This window comes from Saccopteryx leptura, chromosome 3, assembly GCF_036850995.1.
Source record: "Saccopteryx leptura isolate mSacLep1 chromosome 3, mSacLep1_pri_phased_curated, whole genome shotgun sequence".
Taxonomy (NCBI): domain Eukaryota; kingdom Metazoa; phylum Chordata; class Mammalia; order Chiroptera; family Emballonuridae; genus Saccopteryx; species Saccopteryx leptura.
In genome coordinates this window covers 280,095,503-280,115,544 of record NC_089505.1, presented here as the reverse complement: position 1 = coordinate 280,115,544, position 20,042 = coordinate 280,095,503, and the positions used below count along the sequence as shown (strand labels likewise).

The following is a 20,042-nucleotide window of genomic DNA, read 5'->3' as shown; positions in this document are numbered from 1 at the left end:
TCACCTCCAAAGTCCCAACCCTATCCAGAAAGTGGGTTTCTCAGGAAAGTGGCTGATATCGAGGTCAGTTAAAGCAGTACCGCCTTTGGGTGGGGAAGGCGAGAGAATGCCCCGAGAGGAAAGAAGCCTGGAGAACTGACCAGTGCTTCAGAAGGAAAAACATTGCCTCTCTGTCGGCTGGTAGAACTGGTATATGCACAGAGAAGTGAGCGTTTGACCAATAAAAAATTTCGTAATGTAAATCAAAAATTGAAGTGGTATAGCTTTTAGACAAGGAATCCTCCTTGGAGATTTAGTTTAGGGAAATGATAATGGATCAGTGCAAAGATGGAGCTATTTGTGTTAAATTGGAAATTGGCTAAATTATGATATATGTATACAACTACATACAGTCACAGGCAGTTAAAATTATTGTAAGAGTAACATTGGATGACAAAAAAAAATCTGTAAATATCCTAAAGAAGAAATAAGTTCTAAAAAATGTATAAACAATGTGAGCATGATCAAATATTTGTTTAAAAGTACTCACATGAATTACGTATATCCATATAGAAAATGACTGAAATTATACTTTTGCGCTCATCCATATTCTCTGTACTGCTTTTTGTGGGGTTTGTTTTTTATATTTTTCTACAAGGAACATGTATTGTTTTGGTAATAAGAAAAAAACCGGTCAATGTGATTTTTTAAAAACACAAGGCTCAAACTGGTCGTGTGACTTTAAATTAAAAAGGATAAAGAGGTCCCCCTTCTACCCCCATTCCCGCACTTCCTGAAGGAGAACAGTGTCCAGATGTTATCTGAGGTTCTGCTTCTGCTTCTAAGGAGGAAGCTCAGCTATCTGCAGTTGGCCTGGCGGGGGGGGGGGGGGGGGGGGGAGAGGGGGGCAGAACCCTGTGCTGCTAGAAGGACCACCTGGGGACACTCAGGCCTTATGGCCGGTCTCTCTCTAGCCCTCAGCCACCTTTTTTATTGTCTTCCTCTCCCAGACAGCCCATCTCTGGGACTTTTTATATATCCTCCCCATTCACACACCCCCTGCCACACCTGCATACACATGCACACACGTGCAGAGGTGTACACACACACACACATGAGCATGCCGTTCTCCGGCCATTTGGAAACTCGGTGTGACACGGAGGAAAGACCACAAGAAGGGTCTGGGTGCTCATCTACCTCTATCATTCATTCCTGGGACCAAACAGAATTTCATATCCCATACCTTCCTTTGCAAAACGGAGATGGTAGGATTGGTGTGATGAAAGGTAAAGACAGCAACACAAAGGATAGGCATCCAAAAGTTATTTCTGAAAGAACTTTCTCAACAGAGGCTAAGTATACAAAAGATAATTGCTAGCCTTAATATAAGGGGAAATTAATTTCACAAATGAGAAAACTTTAAAACGTGATCAAAGCAAATATCAGAGTCAAAAGGAAGTGTTTGGGTGAAATGACATTGATCGGTTATTTTGTACTTTCTTCATGTAGTTCTGCTGGTGACTGGAATACACTCAAATAAAGAAATGACAAAGAAGACTAAAAGGCCTAAATTCAGTAAGTAAAAGTGTAATTCCTCACTGACACAAGGCTTGTGTCTCCCATTGAGGAGGAGTTGTTACACTTGTTTAGGTAATTTGGAAGGTTGTTTTGGTTGTTGGATTTTTTCCTCCTTATCTCAATTACTCTACACTCAAGACTAATTAGTAATGATTCTTATCTCTCATCTACTCCATTCCAGAAAGCATTGAGATAGGAGTCCTGAGTTTAGGGTGAAAGTTTAGGTGTTTTCATTACACTAGAAAAATTCAAAGTACATGTACAAAGACCAGGCAACACTGTCTCCTATGGCTGAGATGGGCAGGTATTTTCCTGTCATTAGAATGACATCTCAATTCCCCATCCTAGAAAATTCAGTCCGACTAAGGCAAAGGTCCAGCAAACCTGCCCACCTACCAGCATGGCCTGGAATCAGAAGGTAATTGTCCCAGACAAGCCCATGAGGTTTTACTACTCTCAATCATGGAAAGAGGAAAGATCTATTTCATTTTGGGTGGTATATCAATTAAGATAACAGAAAATCCAAAATAACAGTTGCTTCAATAAGACAGGAATTTCTTTCTCTCTCCTATGAACATAGTCATTCTGGAATTTTAGGGAAGCTTCACAGTCTTCAAGGAGCCCGACTCCTCCATCTTGTTATTCTACTTTTCTCAATGAGATTCCCAACTCATTGTCTACAATGGCTAGCCCAGCTCTGTCCATCATATTCACATTTCAGTCATTAGGAAGGGATGAAGAAAGGCACAGATCCACTGCTTTTAAAGATGGGTCCAGAAAGTAAAATCCACCACTTCTACCTAAATACCACTGGCTATCATTAAAGGGAGAATGGGAACCGTCTTGATTTCAAACATCTACATTACAAGGAAAGAGAGGAGAACAGATATGGAAAAATGAGCAGGACAGGACAGATGGGAAATTTTACACTCAAATGTCGTGAACACACTGAGGTACCTGGCTCTACATCTGTGGACTTGACGGAGGCTTGAGTTAAGGTATACATAGAAAGGACTATAAAAGGCTTTAGATGGAATCAATGTCGTGTGCTTCCTACAACTGAAATCTCTTCATAGGGATTACATCTCAAAGTCTTGAAGTCAGCAACATTGATAATTTGAAGTGAAAGAGAGAGAGATTTGCTTCACACACCATTCATTTTTTCCTTCTTCTTCTCCTTTAAACCTTCCATGTGGGATTTCCTGTTGAAATGAGACTAAAAGGGCAGCCGTCCAGCCTCTTAGCCCGAAATACTAAAAAGGAATCAGTTGTTTATTTATTCCTGTCAGGACCAAGAGCCAAGAGAATCGGCCCAGGGGCAGATGTGCATTCAAAACAATGATTGGGTTAATATGGAGACAAATGCACACCCAAGTATAAATTCCTTTGGGTTGTTTCCAGTATCTTCATTAACTCATATAAGAAATCATGCGAAGTTCCATGATTACCATGACAACAGTTTTCAGTGACTATGAAAGTCTGTGCTACATGACCCAAGGGCAAACTTCTTTGAGAGATCTCAAATGGATTGAATTTCTGATACGCTAAATTCTATCCTTACTCTCAAAATCTCCCTAGCGATGCAGCACATTTGAATCAATAAGTGCATGAGGCCTTTCTCTCTAATTAGAAACTCTGGCACAATCATTAAATAAGGGTGGGGGAGAGACAGTGAAGGTAATATGATATTCCCAAACCATGGCGATATCTGATTCTTTACCTCTAGAGTATTTCCAAAGTACAGTCTATAGCTTGAGGCCAAAGTAATTTTCTTTTTTTCTACTCAGTGTTGTCAATCTGCCATTGGGGTAAGTGACTGATGACAAGGGAGGCACATCATGCATTTATATGACAAGCATGTATCAGGTGCCATCCAAGTACCAGGCACTGTATTTATACACCCAGAGACAATAGCAATGAAGACTAGGTCTTTGCCCTAACAGAGCTCAAAATCTAGGGAAGGCTTGACCTGGCAGTGACGCAATGGATAGAGCGTCGAACTGGGATGCAGAAGACCCAGGTTCGGGACCCCGAGGTCACCAGCTTGAGCGCAGGCTCATCTGGTTTGAGCAAAAGCTCACCAGCTTGGACCCAAGGTCACTGGCTCAAGCAAGGAGTTACTCAGTCTGCTGAAGGCACATATGAGAAAGCAATCAATGAACAACTAAGGTGCCACAACGAAAAACTGATAATTGATGCTTCTCATCTCTCTCCATTCCTGATGTCCCTATCTATTCCTCTCTCTGACTCTCTCTGTCTCTGTCAAAAAATAAAATAAAATAAAAATCTAGGGAAGAAGAAATACAAGTCACCAAGCAATTATGATGTCTTACGTAAGTGCTAGGACTCAGAAGCTAAAGGTCCTCTGAGAATACGGAGAAGAAGCTGTGTATCTGGGGGAACTCTCTGAAGAAAGTTACACACCTACACTGATATCTGAAGGCCAAACAGGAATTAGCCAACCAATAAGGAGAAATGAGTGTTGTAAACGGAGAGGAAAAAGCATGCCCAAGTCCTGAAGAGCAGAAAGAGCTTAAATAGCAACCAAATGTGACTGAAATATAGAGTATCAGGTACACGTGTTGAGATAGGAGATGGAGGGGTAAGCAGGCACCAGATCCTGAAGATCTTTGTTACTGTGTCCATGAATCTGGACTTCATCATGAAGGCTGTGGGAGTATCTCAGTGCAGGTTATTTTGGATGCAATCAGCAGAAATCCAATAAATTGCTTAAGCAATAAAGGGGAGTTGGGAAGGACATGGGGTAGATTACAGAAGCCAAGGCAAGGAGGAGAGCTAGAACTCATTGGGACTATCCCCAGATGTAAAGACCTCAGGAATCACATCTCCTCTGCTTCTCTGTGTCTGACTCATGTGTCCTCCCCCCCTCTCTATGCAGACAATGTCTCCTAGTTGATCCCACACTCCCGATGGGGGTTAATCTAATTGCATCAGTCTATGTTGGCACAGTGGTTCAGAGAAGAAGAAAGTAGATAGGGTTGTGTTAGGGAAATAAAACAATCCTGCCAACAACAAAACCTCCTTTGTACCAACATATAAAGACAGAAGAAAGAGAACACAATGTATTAATGAGCAAGCATTATAGATTTATACCCATGTACAAGTGGGATGAAAATGTCTATCAAAAATTTCACACACGCCTGACCTGTGGTGGTGCAGTGGATAAAGTGTCGACCTGGAAATGCTGAGGTCGCCGGATTGAAACCCTGGGCTTGCCTGGTCAAGGCACATATGGGAGTTGATGCTTCCTGCTCCTCCCCCCTTCTCTCTCTCTCTCTCCTTTCTAAAATGAATAAAAAAATTAAAAAAAACACACACACACACACACAAAAAAAAAAAATTTCACACAGGCCCTGGCCAGTTTTCTCAGTGGTAGAGCATCAACCCAGTGTGTAGAAGTCCTGGGTTCGATTCCCAGTCAGAGCACACAGGAGAGGTGATCATCGGCTTCTCCCCCCCTTTCTCTACTTCTCTCTTCTCCTCCCACAGCCATGGCTTAATTGATTTGAGCACGTCAGGCCTGGGCACTGAGGATGGCTCCATGGAGCCTCTGTTTCACTGCTAAAAATAACTTGGTTGCAAGCATGGCATCAGATGGGTAGATCATTGGCCCTAGACAAGGGTCTCCAGTGGATCCCGGTTGGGGCACATGCAGGAGTCTGTCTCTCTATCTCCCCTCCTCTCACTTAAAAATTTTTTTCACACAAATTTATACAGCAAAGTGAAAAACAATTACAACTTCTCTTGTCCCCTTAAGCAATAGATGCACACGCCTCACAATTGTCTCTAATATAGCTATACACCTCTGACTCCTTCTGGAGGTAAGTATTTACAGATGATTTTATTCTTATAGTTGAGACCTCAAAATACAGCTTACAAGGAGCTACTGAAGAGTTTGAAGCAGAAAAGTAAAGCCATAAAATCAGGCCTTTAAGCAAATCTCTTGGACTAGGTCAGTGGTTCTAAGAGGCAGCTGGACGATAGGAGTGCAAACGTTAGTGGGCACAGGTTCTCTCAGTGCCCTCTGACCTCTCCTCTAGCCAGCCCTCCATTTTCACCAGTGTTTGTTCAAGGCTAAAAGTCCACATGACCCAGAGGACTGAAGGTAAAATAACAAGGAGGAGGCAAATTGAGAGCTTGGGTCAGTAGACAGTTGACTGATGCCTAATACACATGTGGCACTGCTCTCAACTCTTAAAGATCTAGTGCCCAAGTTAGGGTCCAACCAGTTAGCAGAGCCAGATTTGAAACTCAGGTCCATGTGAGGTTCAATTCCAGACACTTTTTCTAATGAGCCCGGACCAAGCAATGAAGTAGTACCTGTTGCCTTGAGATAGATGAAGGCGTTGGATGAGCAAGGGTTAACTGAATAGGAAATAAAGCAGATGTCAGTGAAAACGGAAAAGGAGGAGCCAGGATGAGTATCTTTCCTTGGCTTGGCCTGAGACCATCCGCCATGCCAGGGTATCTATTCTGCCTACGCACAGGATTACTGTGGTCTTTTTCCCTCCCTACTTCCTCTTCTCTTTCTTCTCATCACCTTTTCCTTTGGTCCATGTCTTGGTCTGCTCATGGCCACCATGGCCTCCAGGGGCCCTCACGGCCATTGTTTATTTCCTTTGGACCCAGCAGGTAGCATATGTTTAAAATAATCCAGCATGGGGGTTTTACAAAGGAAGAAGCAAAGAAGAAAAAAATATATGGGATGCATTCTTACAACTCTACTCCTCCCACCGGTATATGACCACTCATTCCAAGCTAATACTTCATGTTCACATACGTCGTTGTATCAGGTATCATTTTACTCCATCACACTGGGTTTATCACATCACCTTATTTTCTAAATCAAATCAAGTCTGACTCCAACCCGCCAATTGCCAGGGGCTAAAAATGGGAAATTCCATCATGACAGGGACTTCCTCCTTCCTGGGATGCCTTGTGCAATCTAGACATTCAGGGAGGTCCCCTGAGAACTTGACAGCCTGGCTACCTTCTTAAAATAATAAAGGGGAAAAGTACAATAAGAATAAACATAAATTAACGTCTTAATAAACTAACCTGATGTACAGTACATGGAAAAGTTTACCTCACTGTACAAAATGAAAGTTTTATCAAGTTTTAGAGGTGATTTTTAAATTTTTTATTTATTCATTTTAGAGACGGTAGAGGGAGAAAGAGAGAGAGGGAGAGAAAGAGAGAGAGAGAGATAGAGAGAGAGAGAGAGAGAGAGAGAGAGAGAGAGAGAGGAGGGAGGAGCAGGAAGCATCAACTCCCATATGTGCCTTGATCAGCCAAGCCCAGGGTTTCAAACCCATGACCTCAGTGTTCCAGGTCGACGCTTTATCCACTGCACCACCACTGGCCAGGCTAAAGGTGATTTTTTCAAGGATCTCATTTTCTGATGTTTTGGAGCCATAGACCTGACCTTACACAGAGGCATCTCAGTGGTAGGTCTAGTCAGCACAAACCTACTCAAACAACGTCTAACCAATGACCAAAATGTGGCTGCCTTTCCCTTGATTGTTGAAGGCAACAAATAGCGATTGACGGGTTTAGGTGTGTTCATAACACTCTGCTCCTAACCTTATGAATTTTAAGAACTGACTTCATTTATGTGTAAATTACACATTCAGAAAATGTCCTATTCCAAGTCAGGAGCCTCTTAGCACATACTGTAATAGACCTGTCAAATGTTTTCACATAAATTATGTCAACCAATGACTCTAGAACAATTCCTGCCTGGCAGTGTCTGTGCTAGACAGGAAAAACCTGTTAAATTGTAAAATCTCTATAGCTTTCCTACTTGAAAGGAATTCCCGGAAGAACCCCAGAAGCAATGGCTTTAGTCCAAAGTGGGTTCGGAAGAGACAGCGTTACACAGGTGAGAGCCATAATGATTAACTCCATTCATCACATTACTGGCTGTCCATCCTGCACAGTCTCCAACTTCAGTGAGCATCTGATCTCATATAAGATAAATGTATGTAAAGGAAAGCCTTCCTGGAACCAACTTCCATTGCCAACACACACACACACACACACACACACACACACACACACACAAACTGGCTTGGATGACTCCTGTACATGCTACACTCCCTCAGCTATACGCCTATCACACATTACTATAAGATCTTTTTTTTATTGTATTTTTCTGAAGTTGGAAATGGGGAGGCAGACAGACTCCCACATGTGCCCGACCGAGATCCACCCGGCACGCCCACCAGGGGGCGATGCTCTGCCCATCTGGGGCGTCGCTCTGTTGCAACCAGAGCTGTTCTAGCACCTGAGGCAGAGGCCACAGAGCCATCCTCAGTGCCCGGGCCAACTTTGCTCCAATGGAGCCTTGGCTGCAGGAGGGGAAGAGAGAGACAGAGAGGAAGCAGAGGGGGAGGGGTGGAGAAGCAGATGGCGCTTCTCCTGTGTGCCCTGGCCGGGAATCAAACCCGGGACTCCTGCACGCCAGACCGATGCTCTACCACTGAGCAAACCAGCCAGGGCTATTATAAGATCTTTTTAAATATGGTCTGTCTTCCCAACCAAACCAAAAGCACCATGAGGAAATGCTTTATGCTCATTAGGTATTTGTTGGATGGATGGACAAATGAACAACAATAGACCACTATAAACTACAATTGGATTCATCCTGGTTTCATGAAAGAGTATCTAAGCAAGGACATGGAAAATAAGTAGAATTTCAAAAGCAGAGGTAGGTGGGTGGGCTCTCTAGGTGGACTAAGCCCAGATATCACGGGAAGCAAGTGGAAGATGATCACAGTAAATAGTGAGTGGAGTGGTTTTGTTGAAGCGTTGTGGGGTCGTGGGAAATGCAGCTGGAAGGTGGGTTTGGATCAGGCAGTGCCAGTCTGAGAAGCTTTGTTCTTCTCCATTCTTTAGAGTGTGGGGACTCAGTTTTCTGAGCAGAAAATCTAGATGATGAAGACAACAATCACAAGATAAATAAAAGCAAGACATTCTCCACAGGCAGTGAAGAAACATTCTGAAATATCTATATTTTCATTATATTGCAGTCTGTTGAAATAGTCTTAACCTAGGGTGAAATGTACAACATTTAATTCACATAGTGCTCTCCAATAAATTAACCTTAATACCGTGTAAGGCATGGAAAGATTTTTGCAATCAACCTTGAAAGGATGGATGATTCCCAGAGGTCCTGCCTCAGGCATGTCAAGGTCACTATTCTGGAACTTGGTTATTTTGGGTATTGGACACTGATGAAGAGATATACAGCTCGTGGTTGTAGGATTTGGGTATAATAGGCATGCGGCTTCTTGAATAGGCTCACATGTTGTTAGCTATAGCAACTTGTAAGTAATCCTCAGTGTCTGCCTGCTCCTTAGACACCTAGTGCCAACACCAGTGTGCTCTCCACACAGATTTGAGTGTGCCCTCTCTTAGACCATGAAAACACAAAAGGATTAACTTTCTAGTTCTGCCGTGTGGGTGAGAAGGGAGGCGGACTCTCTCAGTATTGCAGATGTTTAGTTAAGTAAACTCTACCCTAGCAATTCTCCGAAATAACAAAAATGTAAGAAAAAGTACTCTAGAAGAGTTGTCTTTCAGGTATTTGGGATAAATGCACAGATGGGCATGCGCGCGCGTGCCACACACACAAATGCACTAACATAGTCACACACACAGGCTATTTGTAAGACATCCCGCATTCACCCACTGGTGGTTATCAGTGATCTTCAGTTCAGAAAAGCCTTGTGGCATCAGACCAGGGAAGCACAATTCAGCACCTTCTCTTCAGTTCTGGAAGAGGCAGCCAGGGAGAGCTGGCAAAGCTCTGGGTTTAGAGTTAGAGGATCTGAGTTCAGAGCCTGGATCTGCCATTGATGGGTACCTGAGCTTGAGCAAGTCACTTACCTCTCTAAAAACTGAGGACAGTATGTCTCTCAGGGTTCTCTAAGGGTCAAGTGAGAAAAAAAATGTATTACAGTCCTTTGTAAATTAAAAACAGGTTATTTTTAGAGTCACAAACTTCTGCAGCAGTCCAAAAGCTATGTCGCTGCAGAAAATTTAACCACTGTTATCCAATCACTCCATCACTGTCCTACCCTGGAGTGTGGGTATTTTCCCAAACCCAACGAAATCATTGGGTATAAGGACCAGTCTTTACCCACTTTTTGAAGTGCTTAAAGCTTGAGCTTGGAGACAATCTGCTGAGGCCAGTGCCCTTTACCAGGTTTGTCTTTATCAGCTATTTCTGTCACGTCCTTTGTGTTTCCCAACCCTTCTTATATATATTCTTTATATATAAGAGGAATCTTTTTTTTTTTTTTAATTTCCTGAAGCTGGAAACGGGGAGAGACAGTCAGACTCCCGCATGCGCCCGACTGGGATACACCCGGCACACCCACCAGGGGTGACGCTCTGCCCACCAGGAGGCGATGCTCTGTCCCTCCGGGGCGTCGCTCTGCTGCGACCAGAGCCACTCTAGCGCCTGGGGCAGAGGCCAAGGAGCCATTCCCAGCGCCCGGGCCATCTTTGCTCCAATGGAGCCTTGGCTGTGGGAGGGGAAGAGAGAGACAGAGAGGAAGGAGGGGGGTGGGGGTGGAGAAGCAAATGGGCGCTTCTCCTATGTGCCCTGGCCAGGAATCGAACCCAGGTCCCCCGCACGCCAGGCCGACGCTCTACCGCTGAGCCAACCGGCCAGGGCCTATAAGAGGAATCTTTAATGACCAAGGGCAAATATGTCTTTATCCCCCAATGCTGCACATCTTCTCGGCAAAGGCTTGGCTCAGGCAAGAATACAATATGGTGTTAGACTCGACCAAAGCTATAGCTCTGTGATGTCATTCCAGTCTTAGCCTGGCCACCATGGCTCCTCAGATGTCATGATGTCTATGTGTAATTACTAATTCTATAATCCTTTTAAAAGTCTGGAGCTCTCCCCATGATTTCTGGAGAATCTGAAATATACTCTAGATTTTATCTACCAAGCCCCTCCTATGTCCCACGGCCTTCTGTCCTGCTCTGCCTTGTGACTCAGCTACTTTGTCAACTCCTCAAAGAAACTTCCCTTCAGCCCTGGTGAGTTGGCTCAGCGGTAGAGCATCGGCCTGGTATATGGAAGTCCCGGGTTCGAGTCCCTGCCAGGGCACATAAGAGAGGCAGCTATCTGCTTCTTCACCCTTCCCCCTCTCCTTTCTCTCTATCTCTCTCTTCCCCTTCCACAGCCAAGGCTCCATTGGAGCAAGTTGGCCTGGGCACTGAAGATGGCTGCATGGCCTCTGCCCCAGGTGCTAGAATGGCTCTGGTTGCAATGGAGCATCACCCCCTGGTGGGCATGCCAGGTGGATCTTGGTAGGGCTCATACGGGAGTCTGTCTGCTTCCCTACTTCTCACTTCAGAAAAATACAAAAAAGAAAGAAAAAGAAAAGAAAAAAGGAAACTTCCCTTGAATGAACATTTAATCACATTCTGGTGCCTTTACTGAATTTTCAAAGAGCAAAAGAAGTCACCTTGTAGAATACAAGATCTTCCACCAGCACCTCCTTCCACCCTCACCCTCTCTCTTTTCCCGTCTCATGCCCTACCCACTCGCTCTCCTGCATCACAAGCCCATTTTACAGGCAGACTCTTCTCCTTGACTCTGAACAGTTCTGTTTACATCAGGCCATTGGAAGCTTGGCCTCTATACCAAGTAGGCTCGTCAAGAAATTTCTTCTGCAAAGAATATTGTGCAGCCTTGAAGAGTTCTAGCAAAAACAATTGTTGACCTTTTGGTCACAGTAGTATTATTAATTGGTCTAGTCCTCATGTGATTTGGTCCACACTGACCCCCAAGATCTTACCACGAACCTCTCTCTCTTTCACATTCTGTGCTCTGGGTACACGGCCTCCTTCATGTTCTCTGACCACCAACCCCGTTCCCACATCAGAGTTTTTTCCCAGGCTCTTCCTTCTGCTTGGAAGGTCTTTCTTCCAGGCTTTTGCTGGCTGGCACCTTTTCTTCATCCAAGTAACATTATTAGGGGATTAAGTAGAGGGGAATTCAGGCACCTAATCCTTTAAGGTCCTAAAAACCATCTTAAAGAGCTTGGACATTATCCTGAGGACAGTAGAAAGCCAATGAGGGGTATGTAAGCAGGAGAATGATGAAATCTGATTACAGTGTTAAAAGCATCACGTTGGCTGTTTAATGGAGAAAGGACTGGGGCAAAGGCTATGACACATGGAAGGAAGAAGACAAGACAAGAGGCTATAGTGTTAATAGTTGAAACAGGAAATACAGTGATCCCTCATCTATCGTGGGGCTTAGGTTCCAGCACTCCCCATGAGAGGTAAAAATCTGTGAAGTAGTGACCTTATATTTATTTTATTATTTATAAATATTTTAAGGTTTTATAAACCCTCCCTACACTCTTAACCTTTTCAATTTTTTTAGGCTAGAAAATGCTTATTTTACCGCAAAAATAATTAAAATATATAAAAATATCTATATACCACAAAATCCCATGATATAGCGAAAAATTCGTGATACAAAATTAGATAAATTCAATTTTAAAATCTGTAATACAGTGAGACCGCAAAAAGTGAACTGTGATATGGCAGTGGATGACACGACTGTATCAGTAACTTGGATCAAGGTGGAAGTAGAGAGAAATAGCAGACCTTGTACTAAAACCAACCAGACTTGCTAATGGGTTGGTTTCACTCATTCAGTTGTTCAGCAGACATTCTGTTGAGCAGCAGACAAAAATCCTTGCCCTCGTGGAGTATATATTCTAGTAGATGAGTGAAGAAATAACTGGAACTGAGACATTGAAAAAGTAGTATCATTTAAACACATGGAAGGAAAAAGGGTTCCAGGTATGAGAAATGATACAAGCCAAAGTCTGAAAGATAACATTCATTTGAAAACTACCACTGGCAAGTTCCATGGTGGGGACTGTGGAAAGGCCTCAAGGATTCTAGAATTTTTCCTCAAGGCAGCGCAAAGCTATTGATGGTTTTTTATTCTACTTTGGTTGAATCAAAGTGATCACAGACTGCTTAAGAAAAAATGGAAAAGATTGCTTTGCAAAAGATGTCACTACAAAGGAAGAATTAACATGATCTGGTCACTTGAGAGGGTCAGGATCAAGAAGAAGGAAGCATTTGTTTCCCAATTTTATTTAATGGTCATTGCTATTTTGTTAATCTAATGTTTGTGCAGTTTCTTAAAATAGGATTTGACTCGGCCCTGGCCGGTTGGCTCAGCGGTGGAGCGTCAGCCTGGCGTGCGGGGGACCTGGGTTCGATTCCTGGCCAGGGCACATAGGAGAAGCGCCCATTTGCTTCTCCACCTCCCCCTCCTTCCTCTCTGTCTCTCTCTTCCCCTCCTGCAGCTGAGGCTCCATTGGAGCAAAGATGGCCCGGGCGCTGGGGATGGCTCCTTGGCCTCTGCCCCAGGCGCTAGAGTGGCTCTGGTTGCAGCAGAGCGACGCGCCGGAGGGGCAGAGCATCGCCCCCTGGTGGGCAGAGCATTGCCCCTGGTGGGCGTGCCGGGTGGATCCCGGTCAGGGGAATGCGGGAGTCTGTCTGACTGTCTCTCCCCATTTCCAGCTTCAGAAAAATACAAAAAAAAAAAAAAAAAAAAAAAAAATACGATTTGACTCTAGTTGAATACCATAGTCCAGAAAAACTATTTAATATCAAAACTGTTTATGCATAAGTGCTTTTATGTTATAATAACTCTTCCTCGTTAATGCCCAACAGGCAAACAATGGTCTTCTCAAATTGATTAGGAAATCTGTTTTCCAGAAGCAGTGTGGCTTGCTTGGGATCACTGAAAAGATGAATGGCAAATAAGAAGTAGAGTATCCAATTTGATTTGACTCGCTACATCAAGTGATTGCACCCAGTAATCACTCTGTTACTAGACCAGGCAGGAGAGCCAGTGCAGAAAGAAAAACATTTGCAGTTCTGCCTCTAAGATCCCAATGTTTCATGACAATAGTGACTCAGACAGTACCAGTTTTTCCCAGGAACCCTCTGAGATTAATATGATAGACACATTATCTCAATGAGTAGCATCTGAAGGTTATCCAACAGTTCTAACCATCTGGGTTGCAAGCGGGTCTTCTCTTTTCCCCGTGGCTGGTACCAAGAGCCACTGGAAAGATTCCTTGGCAGATTCTGAGATGCTCCAATGTGAGCTCTGTTGTGAAACTGACCATGACCAGGGAAGTCGCGGTCACCTTAAGGAATCCTATGAGGAAGAAGCAAAGCCTTGGCCAAGGAACAGGTCTCCATGCAGAGGCTCCAGGGAAGTAGTTCTGGGCTGCCTCAGGATCTCTGTGACTTTAGCCCAGGGTTCCCTCACTGCCACCAGTAACTGTCCACTCAGGAAAGAATGCAAGAGTTTCTCTTCCTGTTTCTCCAAATGTTCCTGGGAGTAAACCTCTCCATGGCTTCTGAATATGTCCTCACTGAGGTTAACAGTGAGGACGCAGCATCCCCCAGCACCCGACTCTCTGTTTTGGCATTCACTGAATGTCTCCCTGCTCCCTTCAGGCCTGGGGATGATAGTTCTTGAGCTGCCTTAATTTTGACTTGTCTGCTTAAGGAAGGCTTATTTCTGCACTTTCGAGATGAAACCCAGAAAAAGGTACAGGGAGATAGAAAAGGAACCTAAACAACAAAAGAGAAAGAAAGAGAAAAAAGAAAATCTAAGCTAAACAATGGAACAGCTCATAAGTATTCAGAAGAAATGCAAAGATAAGTCATTTCAGCCTGACCAGGCAGTGGCACAGTGGATAGAGTGTCAGACTGGGATGTGGAGGACCCAGTTTCAAAACCCTGAGGTCACCAGCTCAAGCGCGGGCTCATCCAGCTTGAGCGTAGGCTCACCAGCTTGAGTGTGGGGTCACTGGCTTGAGCATGGGATTATAGACATGACCCCATGGTTGCTGGCTCAAGCCCAAAGGTTGCTGGCTTGAAGCCTAAGGTCACTGGCCTGAACCCAAGGTTGCTGGCTTGAGCAAAGAGTCACCCGCTCTGCTGTAGCTCCCTGGTCAAGGCACATATGAGAAAGCAATCAATGAACAATTAAGATGCTGCAACAAAAAACTGATGCTTCTCATCTCTCTCCCTTCCTGTTTGTCCCTATCTGTCCTTCTCTCTGTCTCTGTAACAACAAAAGAAAGAAAGAAAGAAAGAAAGAAAGAAAGAAAGAAAGAAAGAAAGAGAGAGAGAGAGAGAGAGAGAGAGAGAGAAAGAAAGAAAGAAAGAAAGAAAGAAAGAAAGAAAGAAAGAAAGAAAGAAAGAAAGAAAGAGAAAGACAAAGACACACACCATGGCTTGCACATACTCAGAGATGAGCCACCCAGAAGATGCAAAAGGCTGCTTCTTTCCAGTTGAATTCAGACATTACAATTTCCAGGTTTTGTCTTGGGTTTTTTTTGCAATAACCCTGAAATTTTTAATTAGTTCACTCTCTTCAGCTTGACTCTCTGTACAGATTTAACAGATATTTGACCCTTAGCTACACTTTGCCATTGCACCTTGTTTTCCCAAGGACATGAGCCTATGAGCTTGGTCTCATTCTTCCTCCCTGTGGGACGAGTTGATCGGTCAGTCTTGCTGATCCAATTGGGTACAGATAAAACAGATCTTATTTAAGGTACTTCGCAGGCCTACGTGCAAACAAAACAAAACAAAAACAAACAAACAAAAATGAGTGTCCCTTAAAGGAAGAGGTGGGGGAACTGATTAGCAGGAAGCAAAATAGTCCCATGTGACATTTTCCCCCTTTTTAAACCAACTACTTCATGGAAAATCCCATTGCATGGGCTGTGTGCACCCTAAAGTCTTTCAATAGATTGAATCGTTCTATAAAACTCACACAGGAAGCTTCTAGAGATAGGCATTTACTCAGCTTCAGAAGATGTGGGTTGTCCTGCCAGGAGATCCAAAATTGTAGGGAGCCAAAGCTACATCCAAATTGAACCTCAGTTCATAGAGCTGGTCACCTCCTATTTCAAATAAACAAGAACCAAGAAAGAATGCCTTCCTGTTGTTTCCATCTAAGGGAGGGGATGCATTTGGGAGTGGGGCAGCGCTCTGGAGAAAGGAGGCAAGCTGAGCGCCTCCAGTCACATCCAGGGATCCAACAACTTAACTAATTTAAGGAGACACTGCACCGTCATCTTCAGCCCCCAAATTGCCTTTAAAAAAATACTCTAATATTCAAAATAGTAAATGCAGCCTTGAGTATCAGGGTTGAAAAGACTGAAAGATAAAAAGGAAATAACTTAGAAGAGGAGGCAACCTGTGGTGGGAAGAATGAAACCACAAAACTGTTTTAAGCACAGCGCTCCACTTCTTAATGTAGACCACAAATTGTTTTAGCCTGTGATCAGACTCAGCCCCGAGGCTCCCAGGAGAAGGACTTCCAGGCTGGCCGGGCCCTGAGTGGCAAAGACTGTCTGGGAGGGGTGTGTAAGAAACTAACTTCAGCTCTCTCCAGTCTGAATAAAATGCAGCTCTGCTCCATTCAGGTATGTAAGGGTTAACAAGAACGCGTGTGCGTTTTGGATACAGCTGGAAGCCATTAACAACTCTGAGACCATCTCAGTAACCCAGTTAGAGGGTGGGTGGCCTGGCAGAGATCCTGATTCCATGTACATGTACGTAATCACAGACTCCTGGCCCTGGGTGGGGCTTTCTTGCTAGCCCCTGCCCAGCGTGGAAATCTCCTCTTCAACTGCTCAGTCCCTGCTGCGTGCTTCCAGCCCAGTCACTGCTCCTGGGGCAGCCCGTCCCTTCAAGGGCAAATTCTATTACTAGGAAGTTTCCTCTTGGCCAAACTTGCTTCCATAGAAAGTCCACCCTTCAGTTCTAACTCAGCCCTCTGGTGTCACAGCACACACAGTTCTACTTGTGAAGACAATTATCACTGGTCTCCCAATTCTCTCCTTCTTAGGGCCAGACCACCCATTTCTACCGGCCATCCTCACATCTGGTCATTTCCAGACCTCTCCTGAGCCTGCTTACTCTTCGAACTGTACTCAAGTTTCAGAGTCCCTTCTAAAAAGTAGAGCCCAGGATGAAATACATTCTCAGCTTGAAGGGCATCAGTATAGTGTCATCAAGACCTTTTCCTTCAGGAGTTTTTTAAGGGAAATCTTTTTCAGAGAAGATGCAGCCGCACTTCCTTGTAGGTACTGCCATTACAGCATATATTGAAGCGTGCATCCCTAGGCATGCTTCAAGCTCCAGAAGACTCGCCTACTGAACGGCGACTGCAGTCACAGAGCCAGAAAGGAGGGAGGAAAAAATGAATGAGCTTCTCCTGGGTGCTCAGCAGGGACTTCCCAGCTTACTATCAAGTGTTGAGGCCAGATAAGAAAAGATCACTCCCGGCCTGACCTGTGGTGGCGCAGTGGATAAAGCGTCGACCTGGAAATGCTGAGGTCGCCGGTTCAAAACCCTGGGCTTGCCTGGTCAAGGCACATATGGGAGTTGATGCTTCCTGCTCCTCCCCCCTTCTCTCTCTCTCTCTCTCTCTCTCTCTCTCTCTCTCTCTCTCCTTTCTAAAATGAATAAAAAACAAAAAAAAAAAAAAAACAAAAGATCACTCCCGTCTTGACCATGGATCCAGGACCCATCCTCTAGGACCAAGACAAAAGATCACGTTCACTTTCTATCTCTCCTCTCCAAAAGCCTACCATCCACACAGAACAGAAGCACTCAAGCCGCCTTCGCCTGGCCTGGCCCCACCAATCGCAGTCCTCCCGTCAGCCTGCAGCACAGAGCCTCTGCCGCAGTGGCCAGCCCGGTCCCAGCCATCCTGACCCCGAGGCCCCTGCTTCCTGGTTTGCCCTTCCTGGGGTAGCTTTCCTTCCCCCTGTAAGGTTGTCTGAGAGTTTTCTCCTTCCCTGGGCTAGCTCCAGAGCGTCTGAAAAACCAGGGCTCTCCAGCCGTTGACTCCCGATGGTATTTCTGGTCACAGGGAGCGGATCTTTCCCCACAGTGCTCTTTGATTAATTGATTGTCCAGATAAGCACAGGAATGAGCCTTTTGTTTTTGGTCTGGACGGTTAAATGCAATGGATGGTCTTCGTTGTTTGGTCGGAGAAATGTCCTGATTTATTACGTCTTTGGTTTCATTCTACGGAGGGGATCTAGGGTCAGTCCTGGTTCTGGCTTTTAGAGATTAACTAAATGAACAGTTCTGACCTAAAAGAGTCACCCCATATATAAGCTGTTACCGCAAGGTATAATTTTGATCTCATTTTATATTCTCAGCTGTGCCTCAGATCAACTGTGATGTCAAAGCTGGAAAGATCATCAATCCTGAGTTTGTTGTGAAATGTCCGGCAGGATGCCAAGACCCCAGATACCACGTTTACGGCACGGACGTCTACGCGTCCTATTCCAGCGTGTGTGCAGCGGCGGTTCACAGGTGGGTAACACCGAGCTGCTTAACAACCAGCAATCAGGGTGTAGGCAGGGAGCCAGGGCAGGCTTACCTGATTTAGCAAACAATAGTACAAGTTTAACTGAGCATGCTGTATTTCATCCGGCAACCCTGTCCCATGGGACTCCGCAGAGCCGTGCGTGGTCCTGAATCTCCTCTCACGGTGCTCTGTGGAGAGCAGGACTGACTTCTCTTGACACCTCATGAAGATGGGAGGAGGATTCTACCCTCTCATGTTTGTGACAAGGAAACCAAGGTTCTTGATGATGTAAAGCATTTTTTTTTTCCTACCTGGATGTGCTGAGCAAGGAAATATTAGGGATGGGACTAAGGAGGCCCAGAAGATTGGAGAAGAAATGGCGATGGCCTGAGATAAAAGGTGGGGGAGAGTGGTACTGCCGGGTCAGCAGCTGGTTTGAGATCCAGGCAGGAGGGCAGGAGGCATGGACGCTTTGGAGTAAGTCACTGCCTTAATGAGGACAGGAAAACTAACCTGCACAGGATCCTCAACCTCCTTTCCTTAGGCTTGGAGTCAAAACACAGGCGATGTATGTTTACTTTTTTTCTTTGATAACAACGTTAATGGGTAGGTGTCAAGCACCTCACCTCTGTTATCTTATTTAAACCTCACAATTCCCCTGTGCCGTATCTACTACTGTTATCCACACCTTAGGGATGAAGAGAAGTTGAATAGCTTTTCTAAAGCCACACTATTAAAATTTAGCGTCCGCGTGGGGATTCAAACCACCGCTCAGAACTGCTTTGAGCCAGTGCTCGGAGACTGGGTACTGGATGAAGCTCCTGAATTATTCAGGATCTGGTATCTTTTCCCTTTCCCTTACTTGCACACCAGTCAGTTGGTTGTTTGGTTGTATCTCTGCCAGAAAGAGGGGAGAAGATGTAAAATTCATTCCTGTTCAAGATCTCTAGCTTCTCTGAAATTTGGAGAAGCAGTAAGAAAAAAAAATTCTATGTGTCAAACAAGACTGAAGAATTTCTAGCAGGTTTTGTTGGCCGTACTCCTCTTTTCCCCACCGCTGCAGAGGGATGAACTATACTGATTTTTCAATATTAGCAGGACTACGACTGCTCAATTAAGGATAAGTAGTGGAATATTAAAGAGAAACTACACTAAAAGTTGTTTCTTAACTCCAGACTATGGAATAAAAATATTTAGCTTTCACTCTGAAGTCAATGTCATGCAAAAAGGAAAGAGATATACAAATCTACATACATGTGCACAAACACATGTGCATGCCTCACACGCATATTCACACACATGCACACGCTCACTTTCATCCCTACATGCACATGGGCGTGCCCATATAGCTTCACCACGTCTGCACGCTCCGTTCTATTTCCATGTAGACACTGACCTCTGTTGCAGAGGCCAAGCCTGTCGTAAAGCTGCAGGTATTTTTCCAACTGTGATCCGAGATGGTTGGTACTGGCTTCCACTGGCACTGGCTGGCACTCACTGTCTTGCCTTTCCATGGTTCCTATGCAGGACAGAGCCAAATGAGTTAACCTGACCTCACCAAAGACGTCATCATAACGGCAGTAATCCCTCACACTGTGATTCTCTCCTTGTAGCAGCATCTCAACCCTGGAGGCTGCTGTTAGCCTCTCCATTTGTTAGCAGAGGAACTGAGGCCTAGGGAAGTTAGTTAAATTGCTAGTGAGCTGCACACTTAGGGTTAGAACTCATGTTCATGACTTCCAGCCCAGAGCCCAGGTGATGCATTTGCATAAAAACAGAGGGTCCCAGCACTGCTTAATGTACAAAGTGAGGCTGTGAGGAGGATTTGGATTTCGGAGCATGAAGAGCTGGCAAAGGCTTTATGCTGGATGAATACACCCCTGGGGAGAAACTAAGAAGGGCACTGACAAGGACCAGAACTCAGAAACCCCGGCATCTGGGTTGGAGTCTAAGAACTTGCTGGAAAGAACATCAACGAGGGTACAGGAGCCGAGACCAGCTGGAATGTTTCAGAAGAGCAAGCTGTGCTGCTTGAGCAACCGAGTGCCATTGC

The 20,042-nt window shown here is 44.8% G+C and overlaps 1 protein-coding gene across 3 annotated transcripts in view; it reads left to right on the top strand.

Annotated features, from left to right (window-relative positions):
* VIT (vitrin) overlaps window positions 1-20,042 on the top strand; it is a 124,345-nt gene that overhangs the window by 28,181 nt on the left and 76,122 nt on the right. For all 3 annotated transcript variants that reach the window (XM_066378518.1, XM_066378517.1, XM_066378516.1), the window contains exons 3-4: window positions 1,489-1,554; window positions 17,838-17,994. In XM_066378518.1, the coding sequence (XP_066234615.1) occupies window positions 1,489-1,554; window positions 17,838-17,994 (223 nt within the window). The remainder of the gene's footprint in view (window positions 1-1,488; window positions 1,555-17,837; window positions 17,995-20,042) is intronic.